The 17,453-nt window shown below is 42.5% G+C and overlaps 1 protein-coding gene across 4 annotated transcripts in view; it reads right to left on the bottom strand.

Annotated features, from left to right (window-relative positions):
• Nucleotides 1–478: 478 nt before the first annotated feature.
• The window catches only part of IKZF3 (IKAROS family zinc finger 3), an 88,997-nt gene continuing 72,022 nt past the window's right edge, over nt 479–17,453 (bottom strand). For all 4 annotated transcript variants that reach the window (XM_004282737.3, XM_033410841.2, XM_033410840.2 and 1 more), the window contains 2 exons: nt 17,238–17,354; nt 479–7,424 (listed from right to left, as the gene is read on the bottom strand). In XM_004282737.3, coding sequence (XP_004282785.1) covers nt 6,721–7,424; nt 17,238–17,354 — 821 coding nt within the window. In that variant the 3' untranslated portion in view covers nt 479–6,720. The remainder of the gene's footprint in view (nt 7,425–17,237; nt 17,355–17,453) is intronic.

The following is a 17,453-nucleotide window of genomic DNA, read 5'->3' as shown; positions in this document are numbered from 1 at the left end:
CAGCGCCTGAGGCTCGGGCCTCCAAGTGTCTACAGACTACATTTCAATGTGGCCGAGTTCTCCTGCCAGTTGAGTTTCCCAGCGTGGATGCTTCTGAGAACCCAGAGATGGAAAAATCAGGACTTGCCTGTCTTTCAGGAAGGATCCCTGCTGGGAGGGAGGGCGGGCGGGCTGGTGTCTTGGAACTGGGAGACACCGTGCCAAATCTGTCCCCGACCTCCTCAGATCCCCTTAGTGAACTAAGGGCCAGTGGAACCAGAACCCCACCATGGGGACATGGGGGCCAGCGGCAGGATACCGACGGCAGGTTCAGCAAGGCCTCAGGCAAGATGTTTTATTTCAGTGATAATTCTCTTTATCTAGGTATCTGAACTTTAAGAAAGAGCCGGAGGGGCTAAATTAAGAAACTATTCCTAGGGGCAGAATTAATTCCATTTTCTGACAGCAGCAACGACAAATGATAGGCATGCACAATGACTAATTTTAAACACACCAGTATTTTTTTTTTTTATTTTTCAGTGTAAAAACCAAACATAATACAGAAACTTTGAAAACTATCAGCAGGGTTGTTTGTGACGCGGGAATGCATTCATTACGGTTCTGGAAGGCTAGCATTGCTACATTGCAGAAGCTGCTTCTTTACACAGTCTTTACAGAGGAGTAGGGCACTACAGGGGTCCAAGGGGTCAGACTCCAGGTAAAATCCGAGAGGAGTCAAGAGAGAAGGTCACTGCTGGGCAGGGAAGGCATTTCTGAGAAACCCAGATGAGCGTGCTGTGAGCACAGGCTGTGTCAAAACCACTCGGCAAGTTCTCTCTCCCTCACTCCTGGTGGGAAGGCCACCCTGAGCCCCAAACCATGTTCCCTTCTCTGCCCCGCCCCCGCCCCATCATTCTGCAGACAAGGGTCATCCACAGACCACACGTGTGGTGGCTTTGGCAACTAGAAATTTAAAATAAACTATGGTTTTTCCAGTAGCCAAAAGGATCCCTCACCAAAGCTCACAGACTGAGAACCTGAGCATGCAAAACCACAGTCTGGGTGAAGGGATGTCTGCTTTTCAAATGACCTGCTAATTCTTTGCAACCCACAGTAATTTGGTTTCTGTGAACCCACAGAAGCAGGCCCACCGAAAAGGACCTTGTCTGCTAACCTGGAAAAGTCCTTGTGTAAATGAGTCATTGGCAATGGGATCAGTCATTTTTAAGGCTGCCCCATTTTCCTAACATGTCAAAATGTCTGTTCTCAGTCTTTTTAGGAGAGGGTGAAGCAAAGCTGCACCCGTATTCAGAAAATGAACGAGGCCCCCCAGATGCATGGCATGGGCTTGGGAGAAGGCGGGTGGCATCATGGGACTGCTCTCCAGGCTTCTAGAGTGGGGTGGATGGAGAGATGGACAGCGAGAACCATTTGAGGAAACTCTAAATCGCTTGAAGAATTAACGGTTGAGGGCTCGTAAGACGGTGAGGGAGCAAAGCTAGGCTACTTCGCTGGCTTCAAAGCCATGAAGTATCTGTACCATGTGGTTCACACACATTGGTTCTAAGGCTCAGCATATTCTTTACTCTTAGGCATTAAAACAACATGAAGGAAACGTGTGTTAGCGATCAGTTGCCTTCATTGGCAAGTGAATTACTATCACAGTCCTAGTATGGTCTTTGAATATTTTCCATGTCTTTAAATCCAGAAACAGTACATATAGTGGAAAATTTGCAACCATCCAACAAAATCTGCCCCCACGCACACAAAAAACAGAGTAACTTTACCTAATAGACAAAATTACATGAAACCTCACAACGTCCTTGGGAGGTAGATATTGTTATGTCCTTACATTTAAAAAAATCAAAACATTAACATTCCAGTTTCAAATAACAACTCAATATCAGCATATAAGACACTCCAATATTGTAATATTCAGAGGAAACTTGCCTCCAGCTTCTTCAAAGTGCAAAGACCTGTTTCTCATGTTTTTTTTTTAATTTTTAAAAATTCATTATTTATAAATTTATTTATTTTATTTATTTATTTTTGGCTGCATTGGGTCTTCGTTGCTGCGTGCGGGCTTCCTCTAGTTGCAGCGAGTGGGGGCTACTCTTCCTTGTGGTGCGCAGGCTTCTCATTGCAGTGGCTTCTCTTGTTGTGGAACACGGGCTGTAGGCGCACGGGCTTTGGTAGTTGTGGCACGCAGGCTCAGTAGTTGTGGCGTGCGGACTCAGTAGTTGTGGCACATGGGCTTAGTTGCTCCGCGGCATGTGGGATCTTCCCGGACCAGGGCTCAAGCCCATGTCCCCTGCATTGGCAGGCGGATCCTCAATGACTGCGCCACCAGGGAAGCCCCTGTTTCTCATGTTGCTGGCATGATATGGGACACGCTATATACAGCTTGGGTAAACAGAGGTACAGTCTTGTGCTTTGAGCTCATACAAGTCGAAAGCCTACACCTCTCTTCTAGGCTCTTCCAAGTCCACAGTCTCCGACCCTGGGTTCACTCATCATTCTCAGAACTGTTCAGTCTGTTAGGCTTAGAGAACAGAGTCCTTTCCCTGGGATGACCCAGGTTTAGCATTTGGTTTCAGGTCAAAATTGTCCTCTTTACAGGCACTTAAATCCCAAATCATTCTGCTTTTCTGAACTCTGCCTATAGAGATTCTCTGAACTATACTTTCTGTCTGAGCACAAAAATAGCTCCTAATTCTTTAAAAGATAAGAGAGATCACTGTGTATCTCTTGTCTTCTGCACAGCCTAATTCTATTTTCTAGGACAGAAGTTTCATCACTCCACTTTCTTGTCTCTTCTTGAGCTCAAACTCCTAATTCTGAGTCTTTGTCAAAGAGCCTGGACACTCTGAGAACTCAAATCTTAAGTATCACAGAGTTTCCAAATCTCCACTAGAGACCAACGTACCTACTCATAGTGGAGTACACTTTAAAGTTAGGACTTCAAACACTAAACATTTAACATTTCCATTACAGTCTTACTGGCTGTCCTGGGATATAGATCAGAAGTACTGCTTTTTTCCCCTGAAAACATTCTAAATCTCACATTTCGCAGGAGGAAAAAAAGCAGAGGATAAGAACAGTGATACAGAGGCTACCTGGAAAAAATGTTATGTTGACGTGAGATTTGTTAATAACACAGCGTTTCAACTGAGTAAAATTTTGTGTTTTTAAACATTTATCTTTGCAAAAGAAATCTGAGGTCGCTTTACTTCTGGGTCTGGCAAAATGTTAAGCCTTGCATTTAAAAGGTGAGACATTTTGTCACTGACAAAGTCAGAAGCTGAGTCAGGAACAGTTCAGAATGGGTAACAAAGCATATGATTAGCTAGCTTCTCTGTGTCAAGGCTAATACATCTTTTTGGGAGAATGACTTAGGGAATCGAAAGCCTGGTGGATTTATTAACATCTCTCTTTTTCCTGGTGGTGTTGGTGGAGGGTAATGGGGGAGACACCTCTGTTTGGTTCTCTGCCAGGAGGAACACCTATGCAACAACTCAAATAGTGATAAGGAACATTTGGAGAGCCAGCTCTCGGTCTTTTCCACACTCATCCCAATTCTGCCGCCTTGGCTGTAAGGGGAACTTTTCATGGGTTTGGTTGTTCCTCAGATTTCGGTCTCCTGGGTGTGTGGTGGGGGCCTGGCTAATAAGAGGGTTGGTGGGAAATGGAGAGAGAAGACCTATGAGGCTCACGTTCACAGGGACTCTGGCTGAGAAAGGAAACGTGCTGTCGGAAGCTGCCAGGGGACCTCACTGTCCAGCAGGGTCAGATGTGAATCCTCCTCGGTCCTCCTTTCTAGGCATCTTGCTAAGGTTCTCCTTTACCTTCTTTCCCACCCCCAGCAAGGGAGGGGGTTAAGTAGAATAAGGATTGCCTGCAGAAGTAAGTGTTTACCTGTGTTGTGGGAACGACTACATACCACCTGTTTCAACTTCAAGATTTAAGAATGTGGAGTTTCCACGTATACATTTTCTCTGGACTTGACATGTCCCAGTCCAGGCTCAGAATGCGACAACGAAAGTGCAGCCTGTGTGAGTGGTCGCCCCACTCAGAAAACTGACCTCAGAAGAATGGAAATCATTCAGAAAATCCATTACTCACAGAGGAAATGAGGGTTATACTTACAGAGTTCCCAGGTTGGTGGGATGGGCCTTAGTTTCACTATCTTAAGGTGCAGGAGTTGGTCTCTTCACTAAAGACTTTCCCACTAAGCTGGTAGAAATGCTCGCTTTCCCTAGCTTTCTCTCCTACTAATCCTTGCTTTCAAACGCTCTTTCTTTTGTCCCCTGAAGAGTCAACATGATGTGTGATATTTCAAGAATATAATAAGCAGCTCTTCTTTCACAATGGGTATAAGCAACCTGGTGTAGCTTGGAGTCCAGGATTATGGAAATACAGTGAGGTACTGAAGACTACACACCGAAATACATCTAGTCTTTTAGCTGAAATCTCAAACGTGTTGGGACGGTTGCCATGGAATTTCACAAGATCTTTTTTCCTGAGACAGACGCCATGCTACAAAGAAGGATAAACCATTTGTGCAGTCTGTGGTGGAACATTTTAATTACTGGCAGCACATAAACGAGTTGAGTTTGAGCCTAATGCATAAAGCCCTTTCGAAATATCAAGGCAGATACATAAAACGCTAATCCACCAGGAATTGTGGGTTCTTGGCTCCGGTAGAAATGTTCACACAGCTGACTCTTAATTTGTAAACAGCCTCCATGAAGTTGTTCCTGGAAGCGGATTTATTTTCCCTAACATAGGTTCTTTAAAAGGAGAGAAAAAAAAAAAAAAAAAAGGCTTTGGCAAGCAGCTGCAGGTGCCCGTTTGTGTGTACACTCTGGGGCAAGATCAAAATCCCTTCCTGTTTTTTGTTCCTCTCCACCATCCTCTTCACACCACAACTCAGTGGTTAAAGGAAAAACTTAACAATACTTCCATTTTCACACCAAAGAAATGTGAAACGTATATTCATATACATACTCTTCTGCTTAATACCCATACATTAAGAGGTTTAAAAAAATAATTGTGGTTCCTGCATAATCACATAAATTTAAAGCTGTAAAGGACCTTCGAGAACATCTGAATCCAATTCCTAGTTCTATGGTTGAGGAAGCTTAGTTTTAAGAGTTAAGTGATTTGCCCAAAGTCACTTGGCTAAGTAGTGGCAAATATGGAATCAGCAGATTTTGTGACCCTCAGTCCAGTGCTACTTCTACATTTTTTTTAAATTTTTTTTATTTATTTATTTTTTGCAGTACGCGGGCCTCTCCCGTTGCGGAGCACAGGCTCCGGACGCACAGGCTCAGCGGCCATGGCTCACGGGCCCAGCCGCTCCGCGGCATGTGGGATCCTCCCAGACCGGGGCACGAACCCGTGTCCCCTGCATCAGCAGGCGGACTCTCAACCACTGCGCCACCAGGGAAGCCCTACTTTTACGCTTATTACATCACTTTTCCTTGATAGCATGTCTCCCATAATTAATGATAAAGATGACCGACACATCTGCAGAACCAAGGTCAGACTTCCGGGAATCTTTGTGGAATACAACAGCTCCATTTAAAATGGGGGTTGGGAACCCTCCCCCCAACTCCGACCTGCCTGATCGAGGATATCCTGCCAGCAGAGGTGCTCCCCTCTCACTCCATCCTGAAGTTCAGCTCTGATCCTGGTCATCCTCGGTTCCTTTCCTGTGGGGAGGGGGAGGCTAAGTCATACTTTCAGGATTCTTTGGTATTTTTTTGGTCAAAAAATCATTGGCCAGTGTGCTTTGGGTTTGTCCACCAATATTCCATGAAGGAGATGAAAAACTTTCAGGTGGTTGTTCCTCCTTCCCTCCATCCCTGGGTGCTGCTGCTAAACAACTCCCCGCCTCAGAACCAAGCCTGCCACTCGAGATAGCAGGAAATGGATGCCATCACCCATGGTGGACAACCTCCTGGAGTTCCCATGACAGTCTATATTGAAACCATTAGTTCCTCTGAGAGAGAGTTTCTCCTGTGCATGAATGGTTTGACTCAAAGCAGCTTTTAATTGGAGACGGGAGGGTAAAGAGTAGAAGCAGAAGTACCATCAGAAAACTTGGGTTATTTTTGCTTGTGTGGTAAGAAGTGGATCTGATGCTTGGAGACTAGGGACTTCAGTTATTGGTAACATTTTATGGCTGTTCTTTTCCTTATTGTTAGACTATAATTTGCGATGGAAGGTTTATATCCTAACCCTTTAGTCTTGTGTGAAGTGCAGAAGGGCAAGCCTTCCCAGCAAGGTCAGCTGGTCAGCAGTTCTTCTCTGTGGACCTGGGCATACGGCTAAAAGTCTTTTCCACATATGGCTGATGTGTCTCAGAAACAATGTCTCATGCAGCACAACCAGGGGACTCTTCTGGTTGGCAACAGACTCCAAAGAATGCCTGTCTATTGCTGCAAAAGATAATGACCAAATGCTTCATTGGCTTTTAAATATCATAAAATTCAAGTCCCTGACGGGAAAACAAAGGTTTCACAAAAGTAGTAACATGATATATCTGCAAACAATTTCTGAATGGGGACAGCATTTCTCTGCTGCCCGTGTGAACGTGATCCTTTGGACACTAAAATGGCATGAAAAGGGGATTGGAACTGAGTTTGTTTTGAGAGTGATTTGTTAGGCGAGGGGTATTATCAGCTTTTAAAAATGATGTTGAATGCTCAGGTGCCAATCATCTCTGGGCCCAGATCTTCACTTCAGCATGGCTCTGTGTTCTCCTCTGGCTATGTGAGATGAGAACTCATAGCGATCGTGGCTTCGATAGCCACACATGTTACACTCAAAAGGGTCACGAAAGCCGTGGCAACCCATGTGAATAGTGAACATCACGTAATCCAGGAAGAGGACTCGACAGTGGTCACACCGGTACACATCCATCACCTCCCCTTCTTTGTTGATCACTTTGATGGAGTCTCTTGGGCAGATGGGTGGGGGCTTGAGGAGTTCATAAGAGCGGGGGACCTCCTTCAGAAGCGGCATCCCATTGCGGGCCCGAGAAGGGACCATGTGATTTTGCTGGTAGATGTGATTCTGGCGTTCCTCATGGTTGCTGTCAGTGTCCGTGGAGTCGTGGCCACTGTTGTTGGGGGAGAGGCCTCTTTCAGAAGGCAGGCTCTTCTCTGGCAGCTGGACATTCTTCTTTTCCAGGTCCTGGGGGGCACCATTCGGCATCTCAGCACGGGTGAGGGCTATGGGGTACATGCTGCTGATAACTGGGACCATCTCTGAGGTGGGAGCAGGCGGTGTCTGGACCAAGGGGCGCAGGGCTTCGGCACCAAGATAGCTGATGGCGTTATTGATGGCCTGGTCCATCATTCGGGTCTGGATCATCTCACTCTCTTTCTCATACACATAGCTGGGATTATAGCTGACGTCAAAGCAGTGGCGCTTCTCACCTAGAACAAGGGAAGGAAAGAGTGACAAAAGGAACAACACAAAGGCAGAGAGTTTGTAAAATTATTTTCTGGAGTCCTTGGAAAGTGAGGAAGGACAAGTGGCCTGTTCAAGAACACTCAGCCCAGGCAGAATGGTCCCACACGGGTGTTGAAGCCTCAGGGGACAGTGATTGACAGCACATGCTTGGACAGTCAAAATAACTGAAACCAGCGGGCAAAAGGGAGTCAGAGATGTCACTAAGTTGAGGCTACAATGTGAGTTGTTTCCACTGCTCATGTCAGAAGGGAACCCTGGAGAAAAGAAGCAAGAGAACACCAGGAAGGGGCTTAAGAGGGGACAAGGCAGCCGCCAGTGTGCAGGAGCATGGGGACCTCTGCACTTCTATTGTCCATGAACTCTGAAGACGCAGTCAATCCCCGAACTCTTAGTTTGCTTGTTCTTTTCTGCTTGTAACACTAGGGAGCCGGGGGCCGGAAGTGCTGCAAAAAGTGGGGATGCTCTGGCCTCGGCAGCTTTTTAAATAGCTGCAGAGGCAGAAAAAATAGCCCCCCAAACTCCAGCTTACCACTTCCCAGACACATCAGTTATCAGACTGACTGAGATTTAAATAAAAGAGCTTCAAATGTAGAGAGTTTTAGAAAAGGCTTTTTCTTGATGAAAGATCATCATGATCTTTGCCCTCTTCATAAAGTGTGTTATTCTTCTTTTGCTTGAAAAGATGTATCATTGATACATGTGTGATCATTAGTACTTATCTCACACTTAACTGAAAAATTTACTTGTGGTCACCCTCTCCTACTTCTCATGTCAAACTGCTGAGAAATTTTGAAAACAGAGTTTAGCCACCTTCAGGGCGTGTGGGTGTTGTGTGTTAGAAAACAGAGGCTCTCTGGCCACAGGGAAGGCAGGAGCGGGATCTTCAATGATGGCAGATGTGCTCAATGGTGAGTGGCTGGTAGAGGCAAGAGAAAGTGGGGAAGATGTGTCAAGGGCTGGAGGTGAGGCTAACATTATTGCTGATGCTTTTTCATTCTGTAGACATTGGATTCTGAGAGATTTGCTAAACCGTAGCCTCTCTTCCCTAACATCTCCTAGGCATGTTGTGGTTCCAGAACGTGTCACTGCCATACAGTAAAGGCTTCGGGGAAGACAAAACAGAAGAAAACAAAAAGGATTGGAAGAACCAGTTTCTGTTCTTGAGGTATCTCCAACCTAGTGGGAGAGAAATAAGACTTGGCTAGATGGAATTGGAGAAAAATAAATGTTAAAAGTTGAGAAAGGGCTGCCTTGCTCTACGGAAGCTTTTGATTTTCTTTTAAATGCCATGTTTGAGGCGTTTAAGCAGGGTGGGTGACGTGTCTTCTGTAAAAAGAATTAAAAGGGAAGGGCAGGGTGGTTTGTAAATATACAAACTGTATATTTGAGTGTTATGGGAATGCAAAAAATTCAGGAGTACTTGTGGAAGGGAAAGCATTCTTGGAAAACCTAAATTTTGAGAAGGGTCTTGATGAACTGGTAGGATTTAGATTTTCAGAGACGTAGAAGAGATATCCTAATTGAGGGATGAGCATGAATCAAGACAGAAATGTGGGACCGTCCAAGACATGGGCTGGGAGGGGTAAGAGAGTCTGGTTAGAGCAAAATATCAAGAAGTGTGGAAGAAAGTATTTCTCCAACTTCACTCAGCCCTCCACATTCCGCAATATTCATACCCCAGGGTGGTGTGGTGGTTGGGAGCACGAACTCTAGAGTCAGATGGTGTGGATTCGATGCTGCCTAGTTGTGTGACCTTGGGTAAGTCACTTAACCTGTCTATGGCTCCATGTCCTCACGTAAAATGGGGGTAATAATTGTACCTACCTCAATTGGTAAGCGCTTAGAACAGTGCCTGGCACATAGAAAGCACGTGGTAAATGTTAGGGTTTTTAATTTTGTTTGAATCAGCTCGCATTTCCTTCCTTTCTTTTTTTGCTGAAGAAATTTGTTTTTTAAGGAAACTTTATATCACAAACATAAACAGAAAACCAGAATCACTTGCCACAAATATAAGGTAACTATGAAAAATAAAGACAACGAAACAGCAATTTATTAAAGTTTGATCAGATACTGTAAGTACCTGGAGACAAAGATCCCCTCTCTCTTTGCTAAAAATAGAGATTACCAAGTGTGTGATTAGTGTTGAAGACAATTAACATCTTATTACGTCTAAATCTTTCTCCTTGGTATAATCAGGAAGATTGAAAGAGAACTAAAAAGAAAATAACTTTCTTGCCATGTGGATCAAGGTTTTCAAATGCTCTGTGAGCCTCCTGGCACTTTGCTGCCAACATTTTAGGAGATACTGAAAAAAGATAACACGTGGTGGGACCAAATGATGGGCATTCTGAATAACCAACCGTAGGGTTTAGATTTGGACAAACGGCAAACCTCTATAAACCGCATTGAGCAAGAGATGCTTGTGGTCAAAATGTTATTTTCAGGATATTAATGTAACAGCAATGTGTAAGATGGACCAGAACAGTGAGAAACTGGAGACAAAAAGACCTGCTAAAAGATCCAATCTAATCAGATAGATTTGTCCTGTATCCCCACTACCTTAAGGCCAACCTGACAGTTTCCAGACAAATACCTGAGAGAAAAAGTATGCACAGAAAATCACCGTGCCTTGGCAACTCCATAAAAAGGAACAGAAACGTAGACCTTTGCCAAAGTAATCAACGGTTCTTCTTTTCAACTGCCAGATTGGATAAGTCTCTGATTAGAGCTGTTTGGAAGAACGAGACTGAGGACATGAAAGCTGTCTAAAGTCACAAATATTCATTCCCCTGAAAGTGACACAGAAATGATGAACTTTGTTTCCTGGCCTTTTCAAGGTTACTGATGATTTTCCAGTGTGGTTGGATCTACTCAGTTCCCCAAATACCGGGGGTCCCTGGAAATCTTTTTAATCTTTTCGCCTAACAGAGAGGCTCCAGAAAGTTTCCGAGGTGGGGCAGGCACATCACAAACTCTGCTTTTATCTCTTCTCCGAAGAGTTGGTTTTACTTAACTAGGCCTACAATTTCATAATCTATACCACCTGCAGCACATGTCAGAAAACAGCTGAGTGCTGAAGTTGTAAGAGGCAAAACAATAAGAGGAAAATCAACCCCTGGATGAGTGGAAATATGTGACTGAGTTCTGTGGTTAACACAGACCATTGTTCATTGTTAAGAAGATGGGAGAGCCTCAGATCTTCACGTGCACGCAACCTGCACTCATCAGGTCCCCTCATCTCCGAGTTACGGTAACTTGATTAGTGCAGATGATTATCAGTCACCTGTAGACACGATGACTCAATGTGTATGAAACTCAGAAGGGGTAAACTACAGTAATTGAAAAGCCAACAGCTCACGTTTCTTTAGTAATACACTCATAAAAAAGGTTACTCAAACCACAAGAGTGTAACTGCTCCCAAACCTGCACAGAGCTTCTAGTCCAGCTTCTAGTCAAAATCGTACCACACACGTTTGAATGATTAATGAGAGAAGCTTCGTGCTGAATTACAGGTTTTCTCCCAATGATAATACAAATGGCAACAACAAGTCCTAAGTTTAGAAACCAAGGCTACTTGGTTGGGCCGTTCCCTACCTGTGATCCCTTTTAAAGGTGTCAATCCCTACCATCTAGGCTTTGGTAACTCTGAACTGAGCAACTGCCTGACCTGAATTGCTGCAATGTGGTGAGGGCATATGGTTGTTGGCTTCTAAGTGCCAACTTGAAAGTACAGAATCATAGCCTAAAGCTAAAAGGGACCTTAGCTGAGCATGTGGATTTAGACCTCTGCCTTTGGGATGGAGGGACAAGATCCACTACTCTAACCTGTTTACTTCTCTACTTCACAGTACCGAGCACTATGCCTTATATATAATACCAAGAAGAATAGCTACTATTTATTGAGCCACTACTATATACTCAGTGCTGTCCTAGGTACTTTGCATATTGTCTCACTTTACCTAAGATGAATTATCATCTCTTAGTCAGATGAAGGACCTAAAGCACAAACGGGTTGATTAACTTGCTCAGGTTGCTCAGCTGGTAAATGGAGAACCAGGATGTGATCCAAGGGCCCATATACCTCAGGATATGGTTGAGCATTAACTGCTGTTTCCTGGCTGCTACCTCGCCCATGGCTGCACAACCCCACCACTAGCAATGACTTCAGATTCTCTGCTGGGATGGTTCCCATAGGCAGTAGAAAAGCAACTGTGCTTTGTTCCATATGGACCAGTAACATGCATTCAAGAAATTTCTATGATGAACAGAGTTGTCATGATGTCCATAAAGTGCTTAACAGAGTACTGGCACATGTAAGCACTCAATAAGTGGTAGATCTATTATTATTGTTATTATTATTGTTATTTGCCTCACACCATGTTAAGTGTTTTGAAGAATACAAACTTAATTGCAATCCAGGAGGAGATGTAGTATGTACACAATTTCATTACAAATTAGTATCCTTAATACTATGTGGTGGAACAAAGTATAGAGTAGCCAAGAGAGTGGAGAGAGAAAAATACGGACCATGTCTCAAATATGCCACGTAACATGGGACAAATATTAATCTATTCTCTCCTCTAAAGTCTCCGTGAAATCTGAGGTGGTAGTAGTGGTGGTGCTGGAGACAGTTACACACATCTCAAAAAGCAGACTGTTAAACTCGCCTTGAGTGCAGAGGGAGAACAGAGAAGAGAGAGAATTCAGGCAAGTATGGGAACGTAGACCACGTGGAGGTTTAGGGGGCAGATGGGAGGGAGGGCATTCCAGACAGTGAGCATGGAAAGAAGGATTACAGAGAAGTGGGAGTAGTTCATTATTGGCTGAATTAAAAGATTAGTCGGCTGAAATGATACATTCAGAAAAGATAACTTAGAGACAGATTGTGAAAGACTCAGAACGCCTGGGTGGTTTGGATTTTATTCTGATGGGGAGCCATTGAAAGATTTTTTGAAGAGGAGGAGAAATTATTTGAACATTAGAAAAATAACAATTCTGAGGTTACAGTCATCATGATGGTATAATGTGAAATACTGGGGTTTTCTTTAAGCCTTTAAATTTCTTCAAGTCATTTAACTGTATCTGCTGATGCCTTCATGCAATTTCCCATGTATCATCGATTACTCGTACTCCAAGCACATATCCTCCCCCCGAAAAAGGGCAGGTAAGCAGGGTAAATGGAATATCTGATGATGATGATGGCTGATCTCAATCTAAATGAGACTGAAGTGGCTATAACACCTCTTCCAGGAGGAGGAAGGCAGAGGGTAGGAAGCCACAGAACGAGAAGCAGGAAGGAGGAGAGAGAACAGAGAGAGCCATGGGGGTGGCAGAGAGGAAAACTGAGCTGGAAACCACATTTTGTTGCTGCAGAAGCCTTTGTCCTCTGTGAGTCACCGTGAAGTGCTATTTGGTTGTCATCTGCCCTGATGGAGTCACCACAGATCTTTTCTCAAGAAAACACACCCTTAAGAGAGAATGACTGCCCTTCTTCAAGGCTTTTTCTTCCACCAGCTCTCAATGACTAGACCCTTCCCTTTCCAAAGCTCCTGTGTAGCACACATGACATGCACTGCTCTGGGTGACTTTCTGGGGGAGGAGGGCCTTGGACTGCAGCACTTTATAGACCCAGGCTCTGGCCCTGCTCTGTCACCTACTAGCTGCATCTCTCCATCTTTCCCTTCCCCCTTCCCTCCTTAGTAAAAGAACTTCACTGGGTGGTTCCTAATATCCCTTCAAGCTCAAAAACGTTATGACTTTTGATGCTTATAGGATTAGGGATTTTGGCTCTTTGGGAAGGGATGGGAGAAGATACTTTTTGCTTTTAGAAACAGGTATTAAAACTGCTTCCTGTTGCTCTGTTAACCAAAGCAGACAATTTCTCATTAGTTACTTCACAGGGAGAACCGACAGTGTTTGCTGAAGTGTCAAAACCTCACAACATGTTTACCGGGGGGGTGAGTGAGATCTTTTTTCATGTTCTTTTCAACATGAAAACTTCCTTTAATAAAGTAATACATGAAATTTTAAAAAATAGGGAGATGCTATGGTAACCACTTTGGTCTAAATAACACATCTGTTTTTGGAGAAAGAATGAAAATCAGAGAAAGAAATATGCAGAAATGTAGTCATTTTCCTCCTCCCTTCAGGAGAGAAATCTGGCCTCTATTTTGAGCCAAGTATTTGAAGATGGCCTAGTTAGAAGCATAGTCAAGCAAGTTTGTAACAGGAGAATAAGATTCAGAAAAAAGACAATCCCTAAAGGGCTTAGGTGCTAAAAGTAAGGTCTTCTTGTCCTTTGGAAAGAACAACTAAAAAGAATTATTTTGATGACGTAAAGATGCTGATTTCTAATGAATGTGTGTCAATTTATTTCCTATTTTATAGAAAGCGATTCAAAATTTCTTGGAGAACTAGGGAAAAAGTGATTTCATTTTTCTCCTACTCTTCAACAGAGGCATGTTTTTGTGTTTCTAAATGCATTTAGACTTAATCCAATCCATCCCTCTTCCTCAGTTCATCTCTAATGGATGAAAAATGCTATCTACTGGTAATTATCTCAAGCCTGTTAGGAAAGTAACAGGCTGACCTGATGGTATAATTTCACCTTTACCCTCATAGTTCAAGAGGTCAGGGAAGCCAAGCTGTGCAACTGTCATCAAGGATTAAAGGGAGTGACTCATTCTTCCTTCATACTTTACCCATTGCCATTTCCCTGGCAGCTGAATCTTTTCAGAAAATGATGCCTTGGAGAGGAAATATAGGAGAGAGAAGAGAAGGAGGGGAGACATTAGCCCCATATGTTTTATATCACTTCATCCCATATACTGCACAGTGTCATAATGTTCCTTTATTTTCCCCTTGATATTACTATTTTCTATCAAAAGGTGGATTCAGTTAAATGATTGAAGGGGTTTCTTTTAGTTTTAAAAAAATCTCTTAAGGTTCAGGGAATAAGCTAATGCTAGAGGATTAGAACAGTGCTCAGGAACAAGAATATCACGTATATGGCAGGAGCTCTGTAACCATTTGCATGATAAATGAATGGACGAAAGAGCAAATGAATAAGTAGTAATGTACTAAGTAAAATATATAAATGTTGAACTAATGCAGCTGTTTTATAGATTCTCAGATTAAATGACATCTTCCTAAAAAAAACCTCCTAAATTATATACCATGGTTTATAACATAAAATAACATACCATATCTGTACAACCTTGAGAAAAAAGTTATCTGAAGTTATACATATGGGTTTATAAACAAAAAGTGGTGCTCATTATTGCTGCCTTTTATAATTCATCTTGCAGACTTACAGAATGGTAGAGCTGCGAGGGACCTTCTCGATCACTTCATCACCTGTTCAGTCTACTCATTTCACAGGTGAGTAAACAGAGGCCCAGAAAGGTTACGTGATTTGTCTAAACATACACAGTTAAGAAATGACTGAACTGGAATCACAACCTCAGTCTTTTGGCTTCTAATCCAGTGCTCTTCCTACTGCACCTTACCACAATTTATAAAAAAACCAAAAATTCCCCCAGCTATTCAGGGCCCCAAAGTCCAGAAGTTGCTACCTCAGCTCAAATCAAGAGCTAACTCTACTGGGTTTCCTGATTCCATCTCAGAGAGAACATGATGGTTCAGAAGATGACAGAGATCAGTACCTACAAGATCAGCACCTCTCCTGAGTCTGGAAATGGAAGAGTGAAAATCCTCTGGTCACAATGGTAATAAACACATGGAATGGATCCCCTATGCAATAAGCAAAATGGCATGGACTTGGACATGTGAAACATGTGTTTTTAAACCCATGAAGATACCGAAGCAACTTTTATCTTATTAAGTAGGGCTTTAGCTCAAGGACAGGTTTAGGGCAACTATGTGGACTAAGTACCTTCTCTCATATTTTAGTTCTCTTAGACCAACATGCATTGACCATAACTGGATTGAAATTAAGTCACTTTACATTTTTTTTCTTTCCCATTTCTCCCCATGTTTCTCCCCACCCATATCAGCTGCAGCCATTTCTACAGCCAAAAAATCCCCCAAATTAAATTATACTCATGGCATAGAATAACAATCCAAGTTTCCTTTTGTACGCCAGTCAGAACCTCTTCACATAAGTACAGCTCAAAAGAGGTATGAGCAATGCTCTAAGATAACGTCTTGGAATCACAATTGGTCCACTGTGCCTAAACCCCATATAGAAGTCACTACACGCCCCCTGACATTTCTCACCAAGGAGAGGGAAGATGGTAAAGAGGATAGGGTCTCTCTGAAATGAAATTCACCAACTTTAGTCTGACACAGTTTATTCTTAAAGTGACTAAAAGAATACAATAACTTCTCAGTCAAACAACATAAAGTAAATAAGTATAAATACCAAGCTAGGAGGACAGGAATAAAGACGCAGACGTAGAGAATGGACTGGAGGACACGGGGAGGGGGAAGGGTAAGCTGGGACAAAGTGAGAGAGTGGCATGGACTTATAAATACTACCAAATGTAAAATAGATAGCTAGTGGGAAGCAGCCGCATAGCACAGGGAGATCAGCTCAGTGCTTTGTGACCACCTAGAGGGGTGGGATAGGGAGGGTGGGAGGGAGACGCAAGAGGGAGGAGATATGGGGATATATGTATATGTATAGCTGATTCACTTTGTTATACAGCAGAAACTAACACACCATTGTAAAGCAATTATACTCCAATAAAGATGTTAAAAAAAAAACAAAAACAAGCTAGGTAGCTTTGAAATATATGGGTTCTTTCAATATATCTCTATAATTCACATAAAATTAAAAAACTAATTAGACCAGAATAAAGTTTAACCAGATTTAAAAACCAGGCAGGCACTTGATATCTGTAAAAGCTATTGAAAAGAATAAACACAAAAGGACTGAAGTAAGAAATCAACAGCAGCAGCAAGTAGCTTTGGAAAAACAGACTGACAGGTTTCTAAAATATTACTGGTGTTGAGGGAGGTCTATTTTTGTGTGATAACTATTTTTGTTCAATATCACCGACTTTCAATTTATAGCAAAACCAATACGTTCAATTCAGCTGCCTACTTCACAAATACAAATCTATTTAAAATATCATAGTCACATTTATGTAAACATCTGGGAGAATTCAACACAATATTTCTGCCATTTGGCAGTCCTAACACTTTAATGGACATAATTATTTCTTAGCCATCTCATTCTTGCTGTATTTTTTGACAATGTGAAAACCAATGGTATAAAAATTAACTCCAGTAAGACAAATGATTAAATCAAACCTTGTTATTTAAATCTATGCATTCCCAACCACTTTCTCTTAAAACCAATTCTCAATCAAATTCAAGAAAATATGGCAATACATTTTAGGGCATGAAAAAAGTTTGAGCATGATAAGGGAACCAAGTTGTAAAACATAGTTGCAAAAGATTACAAAAATGCTATCTTGAACATCTTACTGGTATCAATTGCACAAACTCTCTCATGGAACATATGTCATTCGGAATAAAGAGGAAGGAACAGCATTTTTAACACCAACTTCATTTAAGAAATTGGATACCAAATAATCCCATCTTCAGTAGTTAAGATTCTTTAGTTAAAATATTTTATCATTTGCTCTAGTTACCAAAATGAATCCTGAAGAATAAAAGTTGTACAATGGAAAATCAATTACCTTATTTTAACAGAGATTAAACTAGGAAGGGCCTGTGTAGTAAGCATCCTATGTTATCTCATTCAAACTATCTGCTAACAACAGCAGGAAAATGGGTTGTATTCTTACCAATGAATTTCTGAGGCATTGAGCTTTTTCGCTTTGCCACATTGCTTGCTAATCTGTCCAGAACGAGAGCTCTTTCACTTCCCATCTCTGCTTTGATGTGTCTTGCCTCCGCACTTGCTGGTTTGGAAAAATGAAAAAAGAAGAGGGAAAAGAACACGTTGACAAATGGAGAGAAAAAGAAATAAACTGGAAGGAAAAGTGTCAGAGGTCTGATGC

The sequence above is a fragment of the Orcinus orca genome, chromosome 19 (genome assembly GCF_937001465.1).
Source record: "Orcinus orca chromosome 19, mOrcOrc1.1, whole genome shotgun sequence".
Lineage (NCBI taxonomy): Eukaryota > Metazoa > Chordata > Mammalia > Artiodactyla > Delphinidae > Orcinus > Orcinus orca.
The sequence above is the reverse complement of the archived record's forward strand: the minus strand, read 5'-3'. Positions and strand labels throughout refer to the sequence as shown.